At 34.8% G+C, this 27,921-nt stretch overlaps 2 protein-coding genes and 1 non-coding gene across 5 annotated transcripts in view; 1 reads left to right on the top strand and 2 right to left on the bottom strand.

The window, feature by feature from the left end:
• Positions 1-6,886: 6,886 nt before the first annotated feature.
• On the bottom strand, positions 6,887-14,203 carry Psmd10 (proteasome 26S subunit, non-ATPase 10). Of its 2 annotated transcripts, none has more exons than XM_005323369.4 (5): positions 13,953-14,201; positions 11,608-11,706; positions 10,606-10,752; positions 10,346-10,512; positions 6,887-7,763 (listed from the first exon to the last, which is right to left on the bottom strand). In XM_005323369.4, the coding sequence occupies exons 1-5, from the start codon at positions 14,064-14,066 to the stop codon at positions 7,610-7,612; spliced, it is 681 nt and encodes a 226-aa protein (XP_005323426.1). In that variant the 5' UTR covers positions 14,067-14,201; the 3' UTR covers positions 6,887-7,609. The 2 variants fall into 2 exon arrangements, with proteins under 2 accessions (XP_005323426.1, XP_005323427.1); XM_005323370.4 differs by having other exon boundaries at positions 7,683-7,763; positions 10,425-10,512; positions 13,953-14,203.
• On the bottom strand, positions 10,970-11,042 carry Trnav-cac (transfer RNA valine (anticodon CAC)). Its single transcript has one exon. It is a non-coding gene; the product is annotated as a tRNA-Val (tRNA).
• Positions 14,204-14,240: 37 nt separating the features above from the next.
• The window catches only part of Atg4a (autophagy related 4A cysteine peptidase), a 50,701-nt gene continuing 37,020 nt past the window's right edge, over positions 14,241-27,921 (top strand). Inside the window, exon 1 of one of the 2 annotated variants that reach the window (XM_005323367.5) lies at positions 14,241-14,374. In XM_005323367.5, the coding sequence (XP_005323424.1) occupies positions 14,365-14,374 (10 nt within the window). In that variant the 5' untranslated portion in view covers positions 14,241-14,364. The remainder of the gene's footprint in view (positions 14,375-27,921) is intronic. The other variant, XM_040284129.2, reaches the window with a different exon arrangement.

Genomic DNA, 27,921 nt, shown 5'->3' with positions numbered 1-27,921 from the left:
ATAGCAAACTTATGTATTATCTTTGATCTGTCAATTTGCAGTCAGTCTCAGAGTTTTGAAGCATTTATAATTCCATTAACGGAAGACAGTACTATAATATATGGTGTCTCATGGGTACAGACAGCAAAAAGATGAAGGTCTTAAGAATGACCTAATAATCCAAGATTAAACACTAAACACTAAAAATGTCAATTATCAGAATGTTCAAGTAGCTGGAATTAATTTTCCGCTTCTACTTTGATAATAGAGACAAATCACAGGAAAAGACTGACAACTGTCAATATTACACCCCTAAATTTCTGAAGGATCAGTGGTGATCAGGTAGAAAGGCAGTATTGGCAGTCTTGTAGAGCTCTGTCCTTATTAGCAATGTTCTGTTCGAAATATTGATATATAGTTGTGTTGATGGTTTTTAACTTTCTTGAAATCATGAATCACTGTGAGAATCTGCAGAACAATCTGGTCCCCTTGTCATTGAAAAATGCTTATAAAGTGTCATATGCAGTTTTAGATTAGTTATACACTCCCTGAATGCAAGATTAAGAAGAGTGACTTAGTTTGCTGTTTAACAGAATCATGATTCTAAATGATCTTGACAGCTTGGAAGATGAGCTGAAATTAATACAATAAATTAGACATGAATGGATGGAAAATCTGGAATTTAAGTAATAGAAAACATGTTGTCCATGTAGAAACTATATCTGGATAAGGTTGGGAAGTATGTGAGTTTCATCTGAAATGGTATCTTTGGATCATTTAGGACTCCTTCTTGGTCATTGCAGCAATTTATTTTCCAGACACCCAGGCTTCCCATGCTCCTATTTGCTTAGGAACCTACTCAGGTCTGCATCCCCCAGGCAGGATTAAGTACTCAGAACCGACTTCTACATTTTCCACCTTTCAAAAGATGCCTGTTTTGTAAACTTGTTCAGTGAACATGAACTTTCAAACTTTCATCATCCTGTGATTTCAATCAGGTTGATAAACGAGTCCTCTTAAGGAGAATTTACACCCCCTACCTTTTTTGGCAGTACTGAGGATAGAACCTAGGGACACTTTTTACCACTGAACTACATTTTCAGCCCCTCAAAAAAATATTTTTGAGACGGAGTCTAAGTTGTTAAGGTTGGTCTCATACTTGCAATCCTCCTGCTTCACTCTCTAAGAGTTGCTGGAATTACAGAACACTCCTGTCTCAGACTTCCAAATTGCTTGGATTATGGGACTCTCCTGCTGCAACCCTCAAATTACTGGGATTACAGGATTCTTCTGCCTCAGCCTCCAGAGTCATTGGGATTACAGATATGTACCACTGCATCCAGTAGGCATATTTACATTTTAAAAGGAACTCTTGAATATGTAACCCTTAATTCAAAGAGTCCAAGTGTTGGAATCTCAGGTACTGGAACAATCCAGAAGAGAGAGATTTCTGGACAAAAGAGCATTTTTGGTTCCTTTCAAGTCAAATTATGTGGGTTGCCATCCACTCAGCCTACTTATAAGGTCACTCTGGTCAATACAACTTCATCCCAGTCTACTTTAAGTACATCCAAGACACAATCTATATGTATGCTTGTGATGAATCCTGAGACTGGTAAGATAACGACATAACAAATTAAGTATACTATATCCCACTTGGGCAGTAAAATGGGTTTATATGTTGAAGAGCAGCCCGATAAAGAAATTTTTTTCCAGCTTCCTCAACACTGGATCAGAAGATATTCTGACTAGTTAAGCTCTGACAAAATTATTTCAGCAAAATATTTTTTCAGAGACAGTATTAAATTATTTTTCTATAAGCAGTTAAAATTTAAGTGGGTAGTCCCAACCAAACCTCAAGCCAGGCTTGGGTTTAACCATCTTTTTTTAAAAAAATTATTTTAATTTTTTTGTAGCTGTAGAAGGACAGAATTCCTTCATTTTATTTGTTTATTTTCATGCAGTGCTAAGGATCGAACCCAATGCCTCACAAGTACCAGATGAGTGCTTTGCTACTGAGCTATAGGCCCAGCCTAGGTTTAACCATTTTACCACTCAAAAGGATTTCCAGAGACATCTCTAAACTCTTTGTTTTTGCATTTAGCATCCAGGGTATGCCAAAATCAACAGAACATCCTTTTGGTGGTAGATCCATATTCCCTCCTAATTCATTTCTTTATACTGTAACCCATTGGACAGTTACTAAAAAGCTACAATGTAGTAAGCACTGTTGTTGGTGCTGGTGGTGCAACAGAAACAGTGAGCCCTTATCTTAATGGTGAATGCAGTTTTGCTATCTTTGACAAGTTCTTGTGTATTACCAACAATTGTGTGTTGACTACAGGAGAGGAAGGTTGGAATTTGTATTGCATTGGAGAGAGTCTCCATATTATAGTGATCTGTGATGAAAACACAGTAATTCTTGACCAATAGATAAAAACCCCACACATATTGATATCTCTTATGCCCTCTAAAATACCAGGTGATTCCCCTTACAGAGTGTATGGTAAAAATTTAATATTAGCCTTTTACACTGGCCTCTGTGTCACTTATGTTTGAGGAACTTTCAGTAGGAATTTCAGAGCTAGAAAAGAGGTTTAAGATCAATAGTACTCAATCTTTTTCAATCCCAGTACACTTGAAGGTTATAACGCATATAATAATCTCTCCTAACAATGATGAGACTGCAGATAAGATATGATGTAGAATTATATCCTTGATAGGGAAGACAAGGAAGGGGTCAATGTAATTTCAAAAAGCTGGTTCATTCATATATATTGCCACAGAGGAGAAACTTTTGAGTAAACAGATGTAAAATAATCTGCTTGAGTTATACGAAAAAATGAGATGAGATACAAAGTCTGGTTCCCAGTGTGTTTCAGTCAGCTTTTTCATTCCTGTGACCAAAAGATCAGACAAGAATAATGTAAAGGAGTAAACGTTTATTTTGGCATATGGTTTCAGAGGTCTCAGTCCATAGACAGCTGACTTCATTTCTCTGGACCCAAGGTGAGGAAAAACATAATGGAGAATGAGCGTAGTGAAAGAACATAGCTCAGGACATGACAACCAGGAAGCAGAGAGAATTCTGTTCATCAGGGATTAAAATATAAGCCCCAAAAGCACTCCCTAGTTACATACTTCCTCCAGTTACACCCTACCTAAAGGGAGTTATGCATAGTTAATCCATATCAATGGATTAATACACCAATTAGGTCGTACCTCTCATAATCTAATCATTTCACATCTGAAAACTCTTGCATTGTCTCACACTCAAGTTTTTTGGAGACACCTCACATCTAAACTATAACAAGTATAATACACTTTGAACTGCATCAAACTACTAATTTCCATGAGAAAAATTTTTTATTAATTAAAGATTGTTTTACAATGTCTACATGCTGGAAAACAGGTTAGAGGACCTCATTAAATATTCAAACTCACTAATCCCACTTGTCTTTGAAAATTTGGTGTAAAAGCAAAGAATTCAAATGACCAGGGCTCCAGGAAACAAACAAAACCTAATAAAGAAAAGGAGTTCCTCCTTTCAACAACAGTTACTAGAATAATCCAGAGGAGAGATATATATCTGGAAAAGGAGATTCTCAGCTTCTTTCAAATCAAATCATGTGAGTTGCCATCCACTCAGCATACTTATAAAGTCACTCTGGTTACTGGAACTTCACATCAAGCAATTCTACAATTCCCTGTGGACACCAACTGGGTTTCCGACAACATAATTCAATAGCAACATTACCTGGAGTTACCACAAACCCCACAGATCAAGGGCTAGGTCTCACAAGACGGCTCCCTTCAAACACTAGTCACAAGTATTGGGTGCCCATCCTAATTAGAATAAGATATACTCCATGTATGTATGTCAAAATATACTTTACTGTCATGTATATCTAAAAAGAACAAAAACAAATAAATAAAACAAGTATTGGGTGCCCAGTGTATTCATATTTCAGATTTGGATGCAAATTGGGAATTCTCACAATCTCCTTCTCAGGTTGGATAATTTGTTATAATGGCTCACAGAACTCAGAGAAATACTTATATTTAACAGTTTATCAGAAAGGATAAACGATATAGATGAGCAGTCATCTGAAGAGGTAAATAATTTGAGGTTCAGGAGGGTTCTGAGCATAGTTTCTGTCCCCATGGAGTCAGGGTGCATTATTTTTCTGGCATGTAAATGTGTTCACCAACCTTGAAGTTTGTTAAACCTCATAGTTTAGGGATTTTTATGGAGGTTTTATCATGTAGGAATAATTCATTATTAACTCAATCCCCAGCCCCTCCTTCTGGAGAATGGGGGATGGAGTTGACAAAGTTCCAAGCTTCTGAACATGGCTTCTGATGAACAGATCCATCCTGAAGTGATCTAGGAGCCCAGGAGTTGCATCATTAGAACAAAAGACAAGCCTATTATAATGGAACTCATTTAAATTCACAAGCCCCAAGTTGTTTCTTCTCATTCTTCTTCATGTCCTGTTAACCTGTTTGTAAAGCCAGTTTCTCCATTCCAGTTTCCTAAAAGCCATGTCTTATGCTGACAAGAAAAGTTAAAACTGCCCTCCCCCAAAGCCCTGGCACCAACAAAGGTCAGAGAACTGGAATTCTAACATACCCCTCCTGGAGTACAGCTTGGCTAAACCTACCTATGCATATTTCCTGGCTTTTTGTTCCTATAAATTATAACGGCAAAGGCAGATTGGCTGTTTTCCCAGTTTGGGCTGAATTGTGATTAAATTCATTTTTCTTTTTTTAAAAAATCATTTTCTCTTATTGCAGGATGCAGGTAGGCAACCAATCTAGTTAGTTGGGACCTCAGTAGCCTCTGGCCTAGGCCCTGGTAATACCATCACCTAGGAAACTCAAAGGAATTTAAAAGCTTCATGTAAGATACTCCTATAACTTCCAGCACTTAGGAAATTACAAGGGTTTTAGGAGCTCTGTGCCAGGAACCTGGGACCAAAACCAAACCAGTATTTCTTATGTCACAGCCAATTTAAAGAAAAGTACAGGGTAGGTATTACAACTAATGGGTTATTATCAAAATGCCAGAGTACCTGCCATTTAGTCCACTGTTTTGGAGTACAAGCAAAAAATAAAATGTCTTAGGAGCCAGGAAAGCTAGATTTTGGTATTGACTATTTCTACAGCTCTGGGTGTTTTTCATCTGTAAAATAAAGATGATTTCAGTTTTCTTTAAGGCTATGGTAAGAATGGATATAAAAAATTTTAAAGTGTGACAGGGCTACATTATTGTAGAATCTACATGTCTTGACAATTGGTTCAGTATTCTTTTGTTCTTTCACTCAGGGATTCTTTTTTTTAATACCTATTATTTTTAGCTGTAATTTAGTTTACTTATTTTTATGTGGTGCTGAGGATTGAACTCAAGGCCCCGCACGCGCTAGGCGAGGGCTCCACCGCTGAGCAACAACCCCAGCCCCATCAGGGATTCTTAATTTGTTGGGAATTACAAATCTCTTTTGAGGATTTGTGTAAGCTATGAAACCTCTTCCTGGTAAATGCACAAAGTTCTGCATTCAACTTTAGACAGTGAATAGAACTGTGGAACTGGAATCATAGACCCCGAAGAACCCTCGTACTACATCAAAATGGCTAGCAGACTGATTCAGAGGCTTAATAGCGTAACAGAATATGGAAACAGAAAACAGTAGATATAGTCATGTAAGGATTTCATTGTAGTGTATTTGAGAAATTGGGGAATAAAACACTGGGATCAGTTAAATTATCACCAAAAATTCTATAATAAATGCACTTACCTCAAATCTTAGAACTTTGCTGCAATTGTCAATTCTCTATAATAGACACTTAAGAATTTAATTTTTTCCACTATTTCCATTGACCCGTTTCTTCCATCTTATATTCTCACTTAAACTCTGCAACTGAATTATCATTTTTTAATTCATTTTGGAAGTAACTGTAAAACATTCTGACCTTGAATCACCTTTATCTCTCTCAGGTATACTATAGAACAGGTAACAATCTGATCAATATTTCATGCCATTAATATAATTGTTTATACAAATCTGTGATTTAAATATTGTTAACAAATCACTTAATTTGAAATACCAAAAGCGTATAAATGACCTGAGGCTTGGTTCCATCTGTACTGCTTATTGAAAAATTCATACTTAAGAACTAGAATGAGTTTTCTTTTATGTCCACAAAACCTATTACCTCAGACAATAAACTCAGTATTTATGAAGAGAAGCTCTTTAGTCCAAATAGACCCTATTAGAACAAACCTTATTCTCTGGTCATACTAAAAAAAATATTGGAAATACATAATTTCCCCTTCCATCAATTCTATCTCCAGCATTCAATATAGAAAGTTTGTTCTATAAGATGCTTCCCTGGCTGGGGGTGTATATCTCAGTGGTAGAGGACTTTCTTAGCATATGTGAGGACTTAGATACCATCCCCAGAACCAGAAACAAAGGAGATTCATGTAAAAAGTTTTGTATGTCAACAACCAGTTCCTGTTTACAAAACTCATGTTAGTTACTGGCCATTAAGTCTTGGACTCCAAATTAATCAGTTTGTGGGCTGATTTGGATCACTTATTTCAAGAAGTATTTGTAGCACAAAATTCAAATTAAAAACAATTTGAAGAGTCACTTGGAGTTCATTAGATTTTATGATTGATAATCATTTAAGATGTTTCTCTAAATTGAACTCAAATTTACTTATTAATTTCATTTTGCTCTAGATTTAGTTGGCAATCCAGAAGATTACTATTTTTAAATATTTAGTTGCAGTTCAAGCTCCACTAATTTTATTGACTTTAGAGATACTCAAAACTGAGAAATGTAAATATATTTCATGATTTTAAGGTTTAAGTGAACATCTGACTAACTTGCAAGAAAAATTGGGAGATTCTTTCAATATTTTATTTTTTAGTTCCTGAAATACAAATCAAAATACCTTTTGGTTACATAGCACTTGAACAAGCTTGATACTCTTTTCAAAACATGGTGAACCAACACAGACACTTGACATTTTCTTTTTAAACACAATACAGATTGTTTTGGAGGAAAACAGCTTATCAGAAAGATGCATGGATACACAGAGTTAGGATATACCCACCAACTTAAAATTTGGTCCACTAAAGTATATTATTAATCTTCCTATAACAAAAATAAATTAACCCTCACAGTTGAAAAAACAGAAATATTTGGCATAGGCTTCTGAGTGAGCTTGAAAAACAAGTTGTGTTTCAACTCTGTAGAGGAACATACAAAATCCACCTAGAAACATCTGACAGAAAAACTGGTCTGTTTGCTATTGGGATTCTTCTGCTTCAGAAGATGAGTGAAGGTATACTAGAGGGTGATGAAGACCCATAACAGCCACAGAATCACTTACTGAGAATTAATCAAAATTTAATACAGAATAACACAGGACAACAGTACAATCTCAACAGTTATTCAAATGCCTAAAAAGCAAGTTGTAAGCTTAGAACAAGTACCTCAGCAGGAACAATACAACACATTTACACAATTTTGAAGGTGTGATACTCTGTGTACAAGTGCCTTAGGTTCTGGAACCTTGGGACAACAAAACATACAAAGAAAGAATGTACCCAAACTGCTTAACCTTCAACCATTCTCTTGAGTATTAAACCCAGGCCACCTTTGGCCACTTGCAGGGGTGTCTTTTCTTCCTTATTCTCAATGTATATACTTGCTCCTTGGGACACCAGCAGCTTTGCTTCTTCTACTCTCTCCTCATCACAGGCTAAGTGTCTGAAATCAAGGATCACAAAGACCAATTAATCACTAACAATTCAATGTAATAGTTAGGATTTCCTGCAAGGTAGTCTAAGCTACATATTATTAGGCAGTGGTAGGTAATATTGGGAAGATATTTCATCAGGAAAGGAAAATCAGTTTGCATGGGAAAGACATATATTTATAAGTCACAATCACTGGAACAGCCTTATAACACCAGTTCATAAATCAGAATCTTGGTCTTAGTACAATAGAAGAATGGATGTACATGCTAATCTAATGCAAAATTTCCTCATTTTATGAAAATTACCCCCAAATACTACATGAAATAATTCAAGGTTTGAATTCAGAAAAGCCTAGATTCATAAGCTGTCAATAGCAATTTGTGTGGTTTAAATTTTGGTAAAGCAATTAAAAAGATTTTATCTTGTTTGATGCATCTGTCTACTTGATGTTAGCAAAGTATTATTACCACCATTTTGTAGTTAAAAATTGTGACAGAGGTTAATGTTCTTGGTCAAAATGACATGGTTTAGCAGTAAACCGGGTGGGGAGGAAACTAACCTTTGTCAGGCACTTATAGTTTGGCAGGAAGCATACTAAGCACTTTATATGTTATTTTACTAAAACCTCATAATAACCTAGTGTGGAAGGAATTATAATACTAAAGATGAAATTAAGATTCAAGAAGATTAACTAACTTCCCTAAGTTAGTTAATATTCATATTTAACATGTTAGAAAGTGGTAGAGTCTGGATACTATTCCTAAATCCTATGTTCTTCACAGGACCCTAAGTTGCCTATTTTCTAGACTGCTTCCAGACCATCCTGCCTTTCAAATTATGGAGAAAGAAGCTGGAATATGGAGGTCTTTCTAAACATAATAACTTAGAATTATAGGAAATATATTTAAATTAAGAGTTTAAAGTCAAACTGGAAACCTTATTCTGGACTAAAAAGATGACTCAAAAAAAGGACTCACTCTTTGACAAAGAAGCAAAGTAACAAAATACTGTGAAAAAGAAACCAAGGTAGGGTAGGGCTTCAGGTTATACACATAAATCATTCCAGATGGATTTAAGAGTTAAATGCAAAACAATAATAATGACTCTCAATCAATACATAAAAAATCCAAATAGCCAGGCATGGTGGTACAACCCTGTAATCCCAGGTATTCAGGAGGCTGAGGCAGGAGGATTGCAAGTTCAAGCCACCTCAGCAATTTAGCAAGATCCTGTCTCAAAATAAAAAATAAAAAGGGCTGAGAATGTGGCTGAATGGTTAAGCAACAAGGTTCGATCCCAGGTACCAAAAAATGGCAAACAGAAACACAAAAAGAGAACGACAGCAAAAACAAAAAACCATAATGAAATGTGAAACAAAACCTGTAATAAAATATAAGTAAATACGTAACTAGTTGCAGGGTAAAGAAAAGCTTTTCAGTCATGAGGGAAGATTAATAGGTTTCAGTACAGAAGTTGAAAACTTGAACAAAATGAAAAGACAAACAGAGAAAAATATTTTCAACTAACATGGCAGAAAAGTTAGTATTTTTACTATATCAAGTCAAGAGCACTTAGAAGCCAATAAAAAAGAAATTAGTTCTCCAAAAGGAAACTGAGAATGGGACACCAAAAGTTATAATTTAAAGAAGAAATATAATTAGTCACAGGCATTAAGATTCAAAATCAATGAAAGTAAAAAATGTAAATTGCAACCATGAAATACCATTTTTCACATAATAAAACGATAATTTCAGTGTTGATGAGAGGGTAATAGGTATCTTAAAATGCTATTTGGAGGGTTCAATGATACAACTCCTCTGGAAGCAATATGGTAATGCATAGCAATGGTCTTATAATGTATGTGTTTGTTGAATCAGCAATTCAACTTCTAGGAGTCTATACTAATGCAATATTCAACAATATGGCTAAGGATTTTATACAGAGTCAATAAATGTAGCATGTAGTGGAAAACTCAAAAATTGTTTAAATATACCATAATAGAGGAATGAGTAAATTATGGCACATCCATACAATGAAATTGTACATAGGCATTAAAAATGTTTTAAACAGGGGCTGGGGCTGGGGCTCAGTGGTGGAGCGTTTGGCTAGCATGTGTGAAGCACTGGGTTCAATTCTCAGCACCACATAAAAATAAATCAATAAAATAAAGGTATTATGTCCATCTACAACTAAAAAAATATTTTAAAAAATGTTTTGAACATATTTAATGACCTTGGAAAATATTCCCAATACACTATGAGGTGGAAAGAACAAGATATAAAACTACATATACAGTATGACCCCAGTTTTTCTAACATATACATATATATGTAGATAGATAGACAAATACGTAAAATTATAATATTTGCATGTATAAGATTGAAAAGAAATACACAAAAATGTTATCAGGGTTTGTTTCTGAGCGGAAACATGATAAGCAATTTCAATTTTTATGCTTTGGTATACATTAAAAGTTTTTGCCATCAATTTGCACTACATTTATAAGCATGATTAAAAAAATATGATGTGTAAGAATTATTGCAAGAGGGCTAATGTCAGGTAGAACACAAATGACTGCTACTTGTCACTTACAGAGGAGTGTTACCCTCAGTGTCTTGGATGTTTGTGGATGCTTTGTAGTACAGAAGAATATGAATCATCTTCAAGTTACCCTTGGCTGCTGCCCGGTGCATTGCTGTAGCCTCATAATGATCCTTAGCATCTGGATTAGCTCCACCTTCTAGTAACATGACAGCAATCTGGAAAGACAAAAAAGGAAACAATGCAGAGATCCATTTGTGTTTTGCACACATTTAGAACTCAAAAGAATTAGGCTAGGGATGAACCAATACCTCATGCCTGTTTTTAGAAGCTGCATAATGTAGGGGAGTACAGCCATTTTGATTGACAGCATTCACTTGTGCACCTTTTCCCAGGAGCGCCTTTACAATTTCATCCCGGCCAGCAGAAGCAGCAATATGAAGAGGAGACCAGCCTGCCTGTAAGAGGTGGGTCATACAAAAGTCAGAGGCCAAAGGTACAGATATCAACATGAACAGATTTTAAACATTCTTGTTTCCCCGCCATTAAGCATTGTGGAAAACCAGGAAACCAGAATGTGTAAAAAGAAGAATAACCCCAAATCCCATAATATAGACATACTGATACATAAGTCTAATTCTAATGTGCTTTCTCCCATACAAAACTTTTTTTTTTTGGTGGTACTGGGAATTGAACCCAGGGCCTTGTGCATGTGAGGCAAGCACTCTACCAACTGAGCTATATCCCCAGTCCCCCATACAATACTTTAAAAATATATATATATTTAGTTATAGATGGACACAATATCTTTATTTTATTTTTACTGAGGATAGAACCCATTGCCTCATGCATGCGAGGTGAGTGCTCTCCCTCTGAGCCACAATCTCAGACCCCCATACAAAACTTTTTAACATTGAAATTGGGACTGGAGGATATAAATTTCCATGTACATTTTTTGTAATTTCCACTTATAATGCTGGTCATTCTTTGGAATTATACTTTGTTGTTTCTATATTATTTTATCAATACTCACCAAAAAATTCCAACATAATAAAAAGGGTATACAGTCTTTTAGGGGCCATAAGAATAAGGCTTAATTGGTATTTTTGCCCTAAATCACAGAGTATGTGTGACAAATTAACATTCTAAAATAATACAAACACTAGTCTCAGGCTTGATCACCAGAGCTATGCTGTAACTTCCTCCTTTTGAAGGTTGTAATTTTGTTTATGAGCTTAATACTCATGCTTCAGTAAACAACAGTCTGGAGTCGAAAGATAATTGGGGATTTATCAACTGTGTCAAGTACTCACATCATCTTTATCATTCACTGGCACTCCAAGTTGCAGCAAGAACTCAACAATTTCAGTATGTCCGGCTGAACATGCCCAGTGCAATGCAGTTCTGCTGTCCTACATGGGGAACAGAGAAAGACTATAATAAACATTCATGAAGAGAAATAGAAAGCCAAAAGGCAGAAAAAGTAACATTGGTGCTAAAAACAAGAAATGGAGAACACTGGATCCCCAGGTAAGTAAACTTAAAATCTTATCGTCTACTAGTATGAGAGCTTAATTTTATCAATATGGGGTGAATAACATCAGTGAATATAAATAATTCTGGCAGAGTACAGCAATGAAAGCAATAGAGCTAGAAACTTATTCCAATGCTTTAGCAGAATGGAGCTTTGACAATTTATTACTACATTACTTATATACCTGTATGTCAGACACTGTGTTAGAAGGTATATATGCATCATCTCATTTTACCACCCCCATCCTATACACTAGCTATTATCAGCTTTTACAGATAAGGAAACAAAGACTCTTTAAAGCCTACCTATTTATCTAAGGTCACACAACTTATCCAAATTCTGTCTAACTCTGAAATCTCTACTACTACACTGAACTCAAGTTAGATGTTCTAGAAAGAACCAATGAATCTTATGGGGGTGAAAGTGTTTCTAAAACTAGTTGAGATTATCTATATGATCATTTTTAAAAACATTACCCACAAATTAAAAAGTAACAAAATGTTTTTTTTTTTAATTTTATTTATTCATTGGTATGTGGTGCTGAGGATCGAACCCAGTGCCTCATACATGCCAGGTGAGCGCTCTGCCACTGAGCCATGACCTCAACCCGAAAAATGTGTTTTTAAAAATAACTAGGATTTAGTCCTGTTTCTCAAAGAGAATCACTATTTACATTATTATATTTCTTAGTTGGCCCTGTGTAATAGAAAGTGGTATTATTGTTTATTTTTTGCAGTGGCAAGGATTGAATCTAGGGCCTTCTGCATGCTAGGCAAGAACTCTATATGAGTAGCTCTGAAATTAGTAATATTTTGCCACATCTGCTTCATCTAGTTTCCCTCAATTACAATCTCTATCATGACTCTTCACTCCTATTTTGGCACTTAAAATATAAAAAAGTATTTTCTTACATAACTACAATACCACTATTATACTTATTAAAATTAACATTAACTCCTTTATATGATCTAATACTCAGTGTGTATTCAAATTTCCCCAGTTGTCTCCCAAATATCTTTTTGCAGCTTATTTAAAATCAGGATTCAAACAAAGCCCATAATTTGCATTTGGCTACTACATTTTTTTATGTGTTCTAATTCTAAATAGCCCCTCTCTTCACCTCCCCCCACCCATTTTATGCAACTGACTAGATGGTTAAATTTTTAATGGAGTATTATTAAATCTCAATATGCATTATTTTTATTAATTTAATAATTATTAATTAATTTAATAATTATTGCCATGTCACAATGAAGGCACACTAGGCAAATGTAAGGGAATTTTCAGGTTGGGTAATAAAGGAAAGTTCCAGAAAAGAGAAAACAGTCTTCCTTATTTTGAATTATCTTCCAAAAAGATACAAAATAGAATATTTTAAATATGGGACACTGTCTTACAGAAGGCAATCTATCTATATATTTGTTGCCCTACTGGGGGGAACCATGAATCTTTGTAGAAATTCAATGAAAGCATGAGGGTCCTTTGAACAAGGGAAAAGAAAGAAACGCTTCCCAATAGTCTATTCATTTTTGTTCTGTTTAAAAGGCGCATTCATTCACTATGGAAATCCCACTCTTTCAAGGTCTAACTTGTTTTATCTTTTTCAAAGCCTTTTCTAATTATCACGACATTTGCATCAGGTCTTCCCATTACATGTTCTGAAAGTACCATGTAAACTTCTTTCCCATTTATTTACCATTTGCAACCAGACATATGTTTTTGTAGTTATTTTATTAATCGACTGTATACCCAGCTCCTAGCAAGCTTCCTAGGGCAGAAGAGTCGTTCAGTCAAACGTGTTCCACTAAATACAATCACTAAGGGTAAAGAAACCCACAAAATAAAGCTTTCCTCCTCACGTACATCTCAAAAGACAGTGCATTTCTGAGAAATGCGGTAGACATTCTAGAAATATCCAAAATTCAGCGAGCTAAGCTCCGAGCCAAAAAAAATATTTGAGGTCTGCCTGGCTAGCTCCGGCAGCCCGAATATGAGTCCTGAGGTGACCCCGGGGCGCGGATGGGGAGGAGAGGGCGGGGATCTGCCCCTCGTGGAACCGGCCTCTGCTTGGCCCAGGCCCGGGAAGACGTGTAAGGCTGCGGGCAGGCCCTAGCGCTGCTTTACCTGGTCAGTTCTAGTAGCCAGTGATTTATCGGCCAGGATGCTCTCCTTCAACTCCTCCAGCTTCCCGCTGTAGGCCAGGTTGCAGACCATCAGGTTAGACACACACCCCTCCATTTCGCTTCCCCAGGATCTCGGTGAAGCGCAAGGGACTCCCGCCTCAAGTCCCAGGCTCCTGCTGCCAGTCAGGAGAGACTAGAGATCCACCAATCACCACTTTTCTCGTTCCCTTGTTTCTTTTTCCACCGCGTGGCGATTCTGGGAGTTGCAGTTTGAAAGCAGTTCCGGGCAGGGAGGCGACTTTCCTGTCCTCACGGACTCGGCCTCTAGCAGTGAAAAACTACAAGTCCCAGGGTCCCTTGCGACGGCCATAGTCAAGTTGCCTGTGGAATTGGCCCAGGATGACAGCTGGAGAATGGAGTCAGGTACGGGGAGCGGCTTCGTGTGGAACTCTGTGAAAGAGCTGGGGTGGGTGGTCGCTGTTGGGGCATTGAGTCGGCCACAGAAATCGGTTGCAGAGGCAGGGCAAGAGAGTTACGGGAGCCTAAAGGTGCTGTCCCTCGGGGGGCCCTGACCTGCACTGGCAGGCGGAAGGGACAACAGTTGGAGCTGAATACAATCTCCAGAGCTGGAACCAGTGACTGTGGTTACCCTCCCCCTCCCCGCCACCGCCCCAGGAGTAGAAAGAAGTAGGGTTTAATTATTCTGACATCTCAGAGGAGTGGCATCAGAGCAGGGTTCTGCTCTAGTAGTGATAGCATATAACATCATTCTAAGATGATGTGCCAGTGTGATGCCAAAGGCAGGGTGTGATGCCGTGGGAGCCACTTGATATCTAAGAGAACTCAGTGAGTCCTTAGCCTGGTGACATCATTACTTAATGAGGGTCCTCTTAGGGATACAGTGGTATGGTGTTGGCATTTTAATATCACGATAATAACTATGGCATCGAGGCTTTACTACAACTATTTAAGTTAATAGTGTTTCTTTTTATGGAAATTTCAAATAGTGCCAAAGCAGAAATGATGCAAGGCTTATCCTTTATAGGGCATATCCAGAAGGGCATTATGCCCAAACTAGGTAATTATAAGAATGAATACATTCAGGAAAGAGATTGGTTGTATTTATGTTTATCCTGTTATGGTGTAGAAGAGGGCTTACTTAGTAAACTCTCTGTTAAAAAAAAAGTAAATATTTTAGGATTTTCGGGCCAAAAGGTAAAATCGAGTATATTTTATAAGCATTTATATGACAAGAGAGAAGATTAGTTTTGACAAATGTTCATTGATGAAATTCAAACTATAATAATAACTTTTTTGTAACATAGGACTACTAATGAGAAGAATGGAATTCTTTTGGGGATAGCATTTTGCTTAATTGGGGTTCAAAGTTGGTGTTCCTTATCATCAACATTGACTCCAAATGTATCTATTAATGCTGATCTGTGATGAGATTTTATCTATTTCATCTTTGAAAATGTCTTTTCACACAAATAGGTACTGCCAGATACTGATATTAGTCCATGAACATAAATTTTTATTTAAATACATTTTTAAAATTTCACAACAGCTTTGGATTTATAAAAAATTTTGAAAGATAGTACAGAATTCCCATTTATCTTTCACCTAGTTTCCCCTGCTGTCTTTTCTGTTTTAACAGCTTTATTGAGGTGTATTTACATATCGTAAAATTCACCTATTTCAATTTTATAATTAAATGATTTTAGTGAGTTTACAGAGTGATGCAGCTGTCACTATAAATAAGGAATAGAACACTTACCTTCCCAATAAGATCTCATGTCCATTTACAGTTTATCCTCATTCCCACTCCAGCACAGGCAACTAATAAATCTATTCTTGTCTCTATAAATTTGCTTATTCTTTATACCTCATGTAAATGAATCATGTAGTGTATGGTCTTTTGTGTCGGGCTTCTTTCATGTAGCCTGTTTTTGAGGTTCAATCATGTTGTAGTATATATAAGTACTTCCTTAATTTTTATTGCAATTAGTATTCTATTTTATGGATATAACATGTTTTTGTTTATTCACTAGCTGACAGATATTTAAGTTGCTTCCAATTGTTGGCTATTATGCTGCTGAGAGAATTTGAGTGCAAGACTTTGGGTAGATATGTTTTCATTTCTCTTAGGTAGATACCTAAGAATGGAATTACTGGATCATAGGGGATTTTTTTTTTTTGTGTGCTGAGGATTGAACTCAGAAGTGCTTAATCACTGAGCCACATCCCCAGCCCTTTTTAATATTTTACTTAGATACAGGATCTTCCTAGTTGTTTAGGGCCTGACTGAGTTGCTGAGGCTGGCTTTGAACTCGAGATCCTCTAGCCTTGGCCTCCCGAGTGACTAGGATTACAGGCATGCACCACTGAGCCTGGCTAGATCATAGGGAAATTTTATATTTAACTTTTAAAGAAATTGCAAAACTGTTTTTCAAATAGCAGCACCATTTTGCATTTCTACTAGCAATGTACGTTGGTTCCCATTGTTCCACATTTTCAGAAACATTTGTTATTGACTCTATTTTCTATTTTAGCCATTCTAAGTAGGTGTGAAATATCTCATTGTATTTTAAATTTGTTTCCTTAATGACTAATGACAGTGGGCATTTTTTTCAAATGCCTTTTAGTCACTGATATGTCTTCCTCGGTGAAGAATCTGTTCATATCTTTTCTCATTTTAAAATTGGGTTATCTTTTCTATTATTGAGTTGTAAAAAGTGTTTATGTATTCTAGAAACAAATCTCTGACAGTATATTATATATAAATATTTTCCCCCAGTGAGCTGTTTATCTTCTCCTTTTCTTTAATATTTTTTAGTTGTAGATAGACACAATACCTTTATTTTATTTATATTTTTGTAGTACTGAGAATTGAACCCAGTACCTCACATGTACCAGGCAAGTACTCTACCACTGATCCACAATCCCAGACCCTATTTTCCTTGTCTTGAAGGTGTCTTTTGAAGTGAAAAAGTTTCAAATTTTGATGATATCTTACTTATAATTTGTTTATTTTATGGTTCATGCTTTTTTTTAAACCTAAGAAGTCTTTACCTAATCCAAGACCTCAATGACTTTCTCCTATCTATTCTTCTAGACATTTTATTGTTTTTTTCTCATATTTAAGTCTATGATTCATTTTGAGTTAATTTTTCTATATGGTATGTGGTAAAGTTCTAAGTTCATATTTTAATGCTTATAATCAAGTTATCCCAGCAACCTTTGCTGAATATCTTTTTGTATTTGTCACAACTGATGAACACACATGGGTATATTACTATTAACTGTACTCCACACTTTATTCCAGTTTCACTAGTTTTAAATCTGAATGGTGTCCTTGGTACAATATTACACTCAGGCATTCTGTCTCTTTAGGCTCTTTTGGTACAATTGTTAAGGTTTCTTAGACTTTGCTCATTTTTATGGTCTTAAATTTTTTATGTGTACTTGTCAGATACTTTGTAGAAAATTCTTCAATTTGGATTTCTCTGGTGGGTTTCTTGTGACTTATACTGGGAGTTATATTTTTTGGATGAAGTCTGAAGAGATGAAGTGACATTCTCATCATAGATTATTAAGGGTACATAAGCATATGATTTTAATTGAGCCTATTCATTGTGTGGAAGAGAATTCTATTAGATTCATCATTCTCTTAATATTTACCTTTTAGCATGTCATTATATTGCAAATTAATAATTTTCACTTGAAAGTTAGGTGAAAACTCCTCAAATGAACATTTAAATGAATTCTGGAATATGAAAATATCCTTTGTGCTTGCTCAAGGTCCAAAAACTGTTGTTGAAAGTTTGAACTCAGAAAATATATATGTGGCAAATTTGTATGGAAATGGAGATCATGTTTCTTGTCTTAACATTTTTTTAAGGTCAGCTTTAGGACACAGAAAATTTCACCCTTGCTAGATGAAAAGTTTAATACACTTGTTTATAAATATATACTGTTCTGTATACTGTATTGAGAATGATAGAAATATCTATTTCTATCATTCTCAAGCTTCTCTCCCCACAACTCCCAGTTCTTGACAACAACTAAAGTGATTTCTGATACTAGTTTTTTTAAGTGTACAATTTAATGATTTTAAGTATTTATCAAGTTATGTTGCCATCAGTATAATATTTTTATATTTATTTATTTATTTTTATGTGGTGCTGGTGATCAAACCCAGTACCTCACATGTGCGAGGCAAGTGCTCTTCCACTGAGCCACAACCACAGCCCCTATCAGTACAATATTATTTCATCATTTACATCACCCAAGTGAGACCTTGTGCCTATTTTCAGTTACTTTGCATTTCTACCCCAAACCCTAGGCAACTACTCATCTGTTTTGTGTCTATAGATTCTTATTTTCTGTATTTGTAACAGAATAATACAGTATGTAGTCTTTTATGTCTGGCTTTTTTCATTTAGCATAATAATTTTGATATTTATCCAAATTATAGCTCATATCATTACTTCATTGTTTTCATGGTTAAATAATATTTCATTTTATGGATCTAACACATCCTTTTTATTAATTCATAAGTTTATGGGCATTTGAATTGTTATCACCTTTGAGATGCTATGAATAATGCTGCTAATAAACAGTTGCATACAAATTTCTATGCAAGCACATGTTTTCATTTCTCTTGTGTTCATATCTGGGAATGGAATTGCTGGTCATATGTTATCTATATCTATAGTTTATGGTAGCTATGTTTTATATTTAATTTAAACTTGTTATTAGTTTTTGAGGAACTGACATACTATTTGCCAAAGTGGCTATATAATTTTTTAACTTTTTTTTTTAGTTGTAGATGGACCCAATACCTTTATTTTTAAATTTATTTCCTCATATGTGGTGCTGAGGATGGAACACAGTGCCTCACACATGCAAAGCAAGCACTCTTCCACTGAGCTACAATCCCAGCTCTTGGCTATACCATTTTTAAAAAAAAATATTTTTTAGTTGTTGATGGACTTTTATTTTATTTGCCTATTTATATGTGGTGCTGGGAATTGAACCCAGCGCCTCACACATACAAGGCAAGCACTCTATCACTGAGCTAAAACTCCAGCCCCTATGACTATACCATTTTACCTTCCCACTAGTAACTTATTTGGGCTCAAAGTTCTCCACATATTTACAAATACATACTTTCTTTTTATTATACTCATTTTAGTGGGTATGAAGTGGTATCACATTTTTGTTTATTGTTATGATTTGTCATATCATAGGAAGTATATAAAGCATCTTGATATTACTTGTAATTAAATGTTAATTGTTAAAATGACTTTACTATGATGTAAGTTTCACATATACATTGTTTTGCCTTGTAATTTTATGTTGAATTAATTAAAAAGCATTTGAAGTATGCAGCAAAAGCTATATTTACAAAGCCATTCAGTGTTCATTAATAGTGATTGAAGGAATTTCTCCTAACCATTTAAAATGTAAAAATCATCCTTACCTTGTTTTCCATACAAAACATGAGATTGACTGAATTTAGCCTGCCAACCATAGTTTGCTAACAACTGATGTAGAGAAAAAGTACTCTGTATTTAGTAGATGCTTGGTAAATACTTACCCAGTTTATTATGAAGGTAGTGTAGACCCATTGTATGGTATTCATAAAGAATTGTGTATAGTGACATTTCCTCATAATGATACATAAAGGAACTGGATCAGATTGTTATAAGCAGCTGGGAAACTCCAAATGTCTCTCCTACTGAATGACTTCTTCAGGTAGTCTTTTATAGACAATAAATTGTGCTTTTATTTTATTTGGTAGACATGGTAGCTCACTTCCAACTCAGACTCCCTTAGGGCCAAGGGTAAGGTATTCTTGACTTTTTGCAAACTTCAAAGTAAATGTATCTTAGAAGAGAAGCTTTTTTCTGTGTCTGGCCCCAAGTTATGGAAACAATGTGTTTGCTGTTTATAGCTATCAAGGGACAATGGGAACTCTGTTAGGGTCTCACTCCCTTGCTACTTATATGATTGAAGTTCCCCTATTGCCTTTTCTATTAGTCGCCTAGACTAAGTGCTAGAACAAGCCAAGGTAAGTTTCTAGACTTAAGTGTAATGCTAATAAAAACTAGCAGTAATAGATCACATGTGAGATATTGTGCATATCCCATGTAACCCTTTCAACAACCCTATGAGGTAGGTATTATTGTTCCCTAGCCCATACTTTTTAAAAATGAGAAAACAGGGATAGAGAAGTGAAGTAACATGTTTAGTAAAAGTTGGAGCTAAAATTGAAATTCAGGCTTATTTTTACCTCAAAGCCCTAGCATATGACTACTGCAACATACTGCTGAATATTACTGAAGATGAAATTATGTGTAACTGAAAATCCCAGATGATACAATAAAAATTTCTGTCAGAATTCTTTGGGCTGTAACTCTGTCTGATTGTGGGGAAATGGCATGTTTTTCATGTTCTAGGTTAATATGATCCAATAGAACCTTTTGTGATGTTGGTCAAGATCAATATCTACTATTGTTCTTGCATGGTAGTCATTAGGCATATGTGGCTATAGAGTACCTGAAATGTGTTTAGTAACTGAATTCTAAATTTTATTTACTTTTAATTATTTTGAATTTAAAAAGCTTCATCTGGCTAGTGGCTACCATTTGGGACTATGTAGAAAGTTAAGTTTTCTCCACTTGCTTCTTTTAAATCCTTACTAAATATTTTACCTAATGCAAATATTCTTTCTATGGCACACCTGGGAATGAATACTTTCTTTTAGTGAAAAAAAATGTGGGGGTGGAGACCACACACAGAGTATATGCAAATCACTTAACTGCATGACAATCATAGGAATAGGTTCTGTGTTATCTAGCATGGAACCCCTCCATTCATACCACTTACTAGATAAATTTTGAACAACTGGCCTCAAAACCCTTCGCAATTAATTTCTCATTGGTTGCAAATGTTGCCAGCACTTCACAATTGTGATTGCCTAGTATGTGATGTTTTAATCTGTGGCTATAATATACTTTAATCACATGTGTTTTTATTTTAATTTGTTATATATGATAGCAGAATGTTTTATAATTCACATTACACATATAGAGCACAATTTTTCACATCTCTGGTTGTACACAAAGTAGAGTCACACCATTCGTGTCTTCATATGTGAACTTATGGTAATGATGTCCATCTCATTCCACTGTCTTTCCTACCCCATTCTCCCTCCTCTTTCCCTCCCTCTCCTTTTCCCTATCTAGAGTTCCTATATCTCCCCCCTAAACCACATTATGAATCAGCATCCTTAAATCAGAGAAAACATTCGGTGTTCGGTGTTTGGTTTTGGGGATTGGCTAACTTCACTTAGCATTATATTCTCCAACTCCATCCATTTACATGAAAATGCCATGATTTTATTCTGTTTTAATGCTGAGTAATATTCCATTGTGTATATATACCACATTTTCTTTATCCATTTATCTACTGAAAGGCATCTAAAATCACATGTGTTTTTTAATCCCATTGTTAAATGTCCTTGGTATTGTATGTCACTGGCCTATAAAAAGTTTTCTTATTTAAAAATCTATCCCTTCATTAAACTGGCATACTGTTATAGACTATTATGGTAAAACATTTTGTTTATTTATTTTCTGAGTTTTAGCTCTCACACGTTTGTTTTGGAGTTACTAGCTTTTAAGTGATTGCTTTTTTAAAATATATGAATAATAAAAGGTCCATATGAAACTGTAAAAATAGCACAGAAAGATTCTATATAACATTCATCCTGTTTACCTCAATCATTAGATTTTACATAATTATAATATGAAAAACAAGAAACTTTCATTAAAACAATATGTGCTTATAGTTTTATATTATTTTTCACATGCATAGATTCATTTAACTATCATCACAATCAGGAAATGTTCTCCTGTGTTACCACTTTTTAGTCATGCTCATTACCTACCTCCACCATTCATAACCCCTGACAAATACTAGTTTGTTTTTATTCTACTCTGCCATCAAGTTTGTATGTCACATTTTGGTATGATGTATTTTCATTTTCATTCAGTTTAATTAATTTGTTTACTTAAGACTTCCTCTTTGACCTATGGATTATTCAGAGGTACATTGCTTAAGTTCCAATTGTTTGAAACCTTTCTCATTTTCTTTCATTTCCCATCTTTTAGTTTGATTCTATAATAGTTAGAAAACCATTTTAAAGATTGAGCAACAAAATTTCAGTTATTTCAAACTTGCTCATGTCTGTTTTATAACTCAGGATATGGTTTTTCTTGGTGAATGTTTCATGGCAACTTGAAAAATGTATATTCTTCTATATTGGGCAGAGTGTTCCATAAATGCCAATTGGATCTTGTTGGTTTATTGTGATGTTCACATCTTCCCTATCAGTTTCTGAAATAAAGGATGTTGAAATCCCCAACTATAATTGTTGACTTATCCACTTCTCTTTTCAGTTTTATCAGTTTTGCTTCATGTATTTTAAGGCTATATTGTTTAGTGCAAACAAATTTGGGATCCCTATGTCATCTTGATGGATTGGCCTATTTATCATTAGGTGGTTCCCCCCTATCCCTTGCAATTTTCTGCACTCTGAAATCCACTTTACCTCATATAATATAGAGATTGTTCCTTTAAAAATCATGTTTACATGATACAGCTTTTTCCATCTTTATGTTTTTAGTCTGCCTATATTGTTGTATTTGAATTGAGTTTCTTGTAGACAGCATATAGTTGGATCATGTTTTTATCTATTTGCCAATGTCAGTCTTTTATTTGATACGTTTACACAATATATATTTTATGCAAAACTTCATATGTTAGGGCCTAAGTCTGCTGTTTTGTTTTTGTTTTCTGCTTTGTTTTATCTGGCTTCTTTTGGGTCATTTGTAACCTTTTTAGAATTGTGTTTTGACTTACTTATTGTATGTTTGAGCACATGCACGCTCATGCATTGGTAACATTATCAGAGATCCTGTGTTGACATTTTAACAGTTTGAGTAAAGTATAGAAATATTACCACTCTTTCAGTCACTTTACTCTTCCATTTGTGTTATAATTTTCTTAAATATTACTTCTATGTACTTTTAGAATCACATCAATGTTATGATTTTTTGCTTTAGTTGTCAATCATAATTTAGAAAACTATGAAAAACAAAGAAAGTCTATTGTATATACCAATATTTTTACTCTTTGTGTTGTTATGTTTTTTTCTTCCTGATATTCACAGATATCTTCTTTCATCTTCCCTTTCCATTTCAAAAATTTCCTTCAGTCATGCATTCCTTTAGATCTATCTGATGGCAATGAATTCTTGGTTTTTCTTCATTTGATTATATCTTTATTTACCCCCAAAGGATGTTTTATCTGGATATAGAATTATGGATTAATAGCTCTTTCCTCTAGGCACTTGAAAAAAAAGTACATTTCTGTTTGTGCACCAAGGCTCTTGTTAAGAAGTCTGTTCTCATTCAGTTTTTCCTCTATAAGTAAAGTGTCACTGTCTCATAGCTTTTAAGATTCTTTTCTCTTTCTTTATTTTTGATTATGTTGACTTCATGTGAATCATTTGCATTTATAATATTGGGATTTGTTCAGCTTCTTGAATCTATAGGTTTATATATTTTGCCAAATTTTAAAGATTTTCATGTTATTTTTCGTGATTTAGCCATTCTAGGATGTATATGCACATTAAAACATTTTATCGTACACCATAAATGCTACTTTTGTCAATTTAAAAATTAATTAATTTATAAAATTTTGGAAGCGTTTCACCAATTATTTTTTGAATACTCTTAGCCTCACACTGATTTTTTTCTCTCATTTTGGTACTCTAATGACATGAACGTTTAATATACCATTATAGCCCCATAGTCTCAGAAGCTCTGTTCACTTTTTTCTAATTTCTTTTCTTTCAGTTGTTTGGACTGTGTAATTTCTATTATTCTATCACCAGTTTCACTGGTTCTTTCCTATGTCATCTTATTTTTGCTATTAAGCCCATCTAGTGATTTTTTTTTCGTTTGGTTATTTGGTTTTTCATTTCTAAAACTTCCATTTGTTTCTATTGTATACATTCTATTTCTTTTCTGAGACTTTTTATTTTTTAAATTCATTTCCAGCATGTTTATAATTACTTTTTTGAGTTTTTTCTTTTTAAAATGTATTTCTATTAGTTCTAATCAGTTATACTTGACAGCAGAAAGCTTTTTGATTCATTGTACACAAATGGAGCACAACTTTTAATTTCTCTGATTGTACACCATGTAGAGTTGTACCACATTTGCAGTCATACAGTTACCTAGGATAATGATGTTCATCTCATTCCACAATTATTACTCCCATGCCCCCTCCCCTCCCTCTCTCCCCTGTAATTACTTTTGGAAGCATTTTAAGTTGGTTTATTTAAAGTCTATTTTTGGATGATTCCAATATCTATATCATCACAGTGTTGGTGTCTGTTGAATATCTTTTCTCATTCAAATTTATATGTTCCTGTTTATTTGCAACATGAGTACATCTTTATTACATTCTGGACTTTTAGATTATGAGACTCTAGATCTTATTTCATTCATCTGTTTTAGCAAGCCTACTCTAACACCATTCAGGGGGAATGGGGTATGCATACATTAATGCCTAATGGAGGTGAGAATTTAGTTTCCTACTCACCATATATTGATTACAGGATAGGAGTAGGAGTGCCATTGTTACTGGGTAAGGGTAAATTTCAGGATCCTCACTAGGTCTACACCATTACCATCCAGACTTAGAGAAAGAGGCCTCTATTACCATCATGTTTTGGGAGGCTCATTGCTGCCTGGCAGGGATGAAAATCCTAGATCTCCAATCTACATTTTCTGTAACTACCTCATGGAGAAGGGGAATGGTATGTATGACTATTTCAAGCCAGATGAAAAGGGATCACATGAAATTAGAATGGAGATCAGTAAATTAGAGGTAGGGAGGAGAGAAGAGAAAGGGGAGATACTAGGAAATGAAATTGGTCAAATTATGTTATGTGCGTGTATGTATATATTTTAATGAATCCTGCTGTTATGTATAATCATAATGTACCAATAATTAAATAAAGCCAGATGAAGGTGGAAGTCTAGACTCCCTGATGAGAGTAGTGGTTGAATTGTAGTTTTTCTCTGTGGTGCTTGACTTGGAAATTATCATCTGAAAGTGTTCTGTCTTTGTAAACTTCCCCCTCCCTGATCCTTTGACCTAAGATAAGCTAGCTTTTTGATGGATGTGGGTGCACACTCATCAGTTTGCTGGTTTCCCTATCACAAGTTCTAGTATATATTATTTAAAAACAAAACTCAGGCCAGGCACAGTGGCACACCCCTGTAATCCCAGTGTCTCAGGAGGCTGAGTAGGAGGATTGCGAGTTCAAAGTCAGCCTCAGCAAAAAGCGAGGTGCTAAGCAACTCAGAGAGACCTCATCTCTAAATAAAATACAAAATAGAGCTGGGGATGTGGCTCAGTGGTTGAGTGCCCCTGAGTTCAATCCTTGGCACCCCCCACTCCAACACACACACACACACACACACACACACACACACACACACACAAAACAAACAAACAAAATCACCTCAGGAAACTCACTCCTATATCATTTCTTGGGCCTTTAGATAGATCCCTAGCCCAGACTTCTTTCTACCTATTATAGACACATGAGAGATGAATCATAAATATATTTATAAATAAATATAATATATAATGAATATATAATGAATACTTATTTGTAATGCCCAGTGTTTTTAACTATGCTTACTGGGAGAAACAGGGAAAAGTGAATCTACTCCATCTTTTCATGGAACCAGAATATATAAGTGGTTACTTAAAGAAGACATGGATGTTGTATAATTAAGAACAGGTAAATTTACTCAGATCTTCATTTCCGGATTCCCAGTTCCTGCCCACCACCTTTTAATTTTTTGTTTTTATGAATTTGATGCCTTAAATGTTTAGATATCTCATTTAAGTAAGATAATATAGTATGTGTATGTGTATATTATAATTAGATAGATAGAGATATATCTTTCATGTCACTTCTACTCTTGGTTGTTCATAACAACACTACTATGAACATGGGCATCCAAGTATCATTTTGAGACCCAGATTTCAATACTTTTGGATATGTACCCAAAAGTGGGAATGCTGTACCACATGGTAGTTCTTTTTTAAAATTTTTTTGAGGAAATTACATACTGTTTTCTATAGGGCTTGCATCATTTTACAATCCCATCAATATTGCATAGCATTTCAACTTCTCAACATCCTTTCCAACATTTCTTGTTTTCTATAGTCATCCTAAATGGATGTAGTATGATATCTGATTGAGGTCTTAATTTGTATTTCTCTGAATATTAGTGCTGTTGAACATCTTTTCAAATTCTTATTGGCCATTTGTATATCATTTTTGGATCAAAAAATCAGGCTATTGTGATTTTTTGTTGTTAAGCTGTAGGAGTACTTTATATATTCTGGATATTAACCCCTTATTGGATATATGATTTTCAAATATTTTCTTCCATTTTTAGGTTACATTCTCACTCTGTTGATTGTATCCTTTGATGCACAAATGTTTTTAAATTTGATATAGTCTCATTGCCTATTTTTATTGCCTATGTTGATGTTATATCCAAGAAATCATTCCCAAATCCAATGTCATAAAACTTTTCCTATGTGTTTTTTCCTAGGCATTTTATAGTTTTAGGTCTTATGTTTAAATCTCTAATTCATTTTGAGTTAATTTTTGCATATGGTGTATTATCAGGATGCAACTTTATACTTTTGCATGTGGATATCCAGAGTTCCAAAATCATCTCTTGAAGAGACTATCCTTCATCATTGAGTGGTTGGAACCCTTGCTGAAGATTGTTTGAACATATATACTAGAATTCACTTCTAGACACCTTATTCTATTACATTGTTCTACTTGTCGGATGCCTTTATGCCAGTATCATACTGTTTTGACTACTTTAGCTTTGTAATATTTTTCAAAACCAGAACATTTGAGTCCTCTAACTTTCTTCTTCTTTTTAAAAATTGTTTTGGTTATTCGGGGTTCTTGGAGATTCCGTATGAATTTTAGAATGATTTTTTTTTTCTGTTTCTGAAAAAAAAACAGTAATTGGGATTTTGATAGGGACTGCACTGAATCTGTATATCACTTTAGGTAGTACGGACATTTTAACAATATTAAGTCTTCAACAATCCATGAGTATGGAATGTCTTTTCATTTACTTTGTCTTCTTTAATTTCTTTTAGCAATGTTTTGTAGTTCTCATTGATATACTTCTATATAAAAATAAAAGTTGATTTTTATTTTTAAGAATAAAAATTCTTTGCTAAACCTTGCTTTTCCAATAATATCAAGGTATGTAACTGTGGATAGAACACCTTTCTTAAGTCCCACAATTTCTTTGCTGCTTGGAAAAATTACTGCTATGACAGAGGCTTTGCTCATTTAGTTTACTGAAGCTTTAGCTGGCTCCTTTGTACTATAGTAGAATGGGACCAGGGTCTTTATCTCATCTTTTTCTTTATTCACTTTCATGAAATTTCCCTAAGTACTAGTTGTCTTCAGTGATTCTGAACCTGAGGCTTTGGAAGGATTGCCTAATTGTGGCAACCAAGAAAGCTAGCACTAACCAATGGATGGAGAGACTCAAACCCAGCCAGCCCCAAGCTTTGCTTTCTTTAGGAAGCTTTCGGGACTATGCTTATTACCCACATTCATATTCTTAATCTGGTTTTCTACAATACTTGTCTCTACTGTTCAACCCAGTACTCTTCTTGTCTTACCAACTACAGTAGAATCTCTATAACCTGACTGTTTCTGGGAAAAGGGAATTTTTTTCCAGATGGCTTCCCCCCCCACCAATTTTTTTTTTCCAAATGACTCATGATTTTCTCAATCTAACCATCATGAGATTTTAACTTTTTAA

This window comes from Ictidomys tridecemlineatus, chromosome X (assembly GCF_052094955.1).
Source record: "Ictidomys tridecemlineatus isolate mIctTri1 chromosome X, mIctTri1.hap1, whole genome shotgun sequence".
NCBI classification, from domain to species: domain Eukaryota; kingdom Metazoa; phylum Chordata; class Mammalia; order Rodentia; family Sciuridae; genus Ictidomys; species Ictidomys tridecemlineatus.
This window is presented reverse-complemented; position numbering and strand designations above follow the sequence as displayed.

Coding starts and splice junctions, on each gene's coding strand:
- Psmd10 (XM_005323369.4), bottom strand. CDS start 14,066: ATGGAGGGGTGTGTGTCTAACCTGATGGTCTGCAACCTGGCCTACAGC. Junction 10,753..11,607: donor CAGTGAATGATAAAGATGAT/GTGAGTACTTGA, acceptor CACCTCTTACAG/GCAGGCTGGTCTCCTCTTCA. Junction 7,764..10,345: donor ACTGAGGGTAACACTCCTCT/GTAAGTGACAAG, acceptor CCTTGATTTCAG/ACACTTAGCCTGTGATGAGG.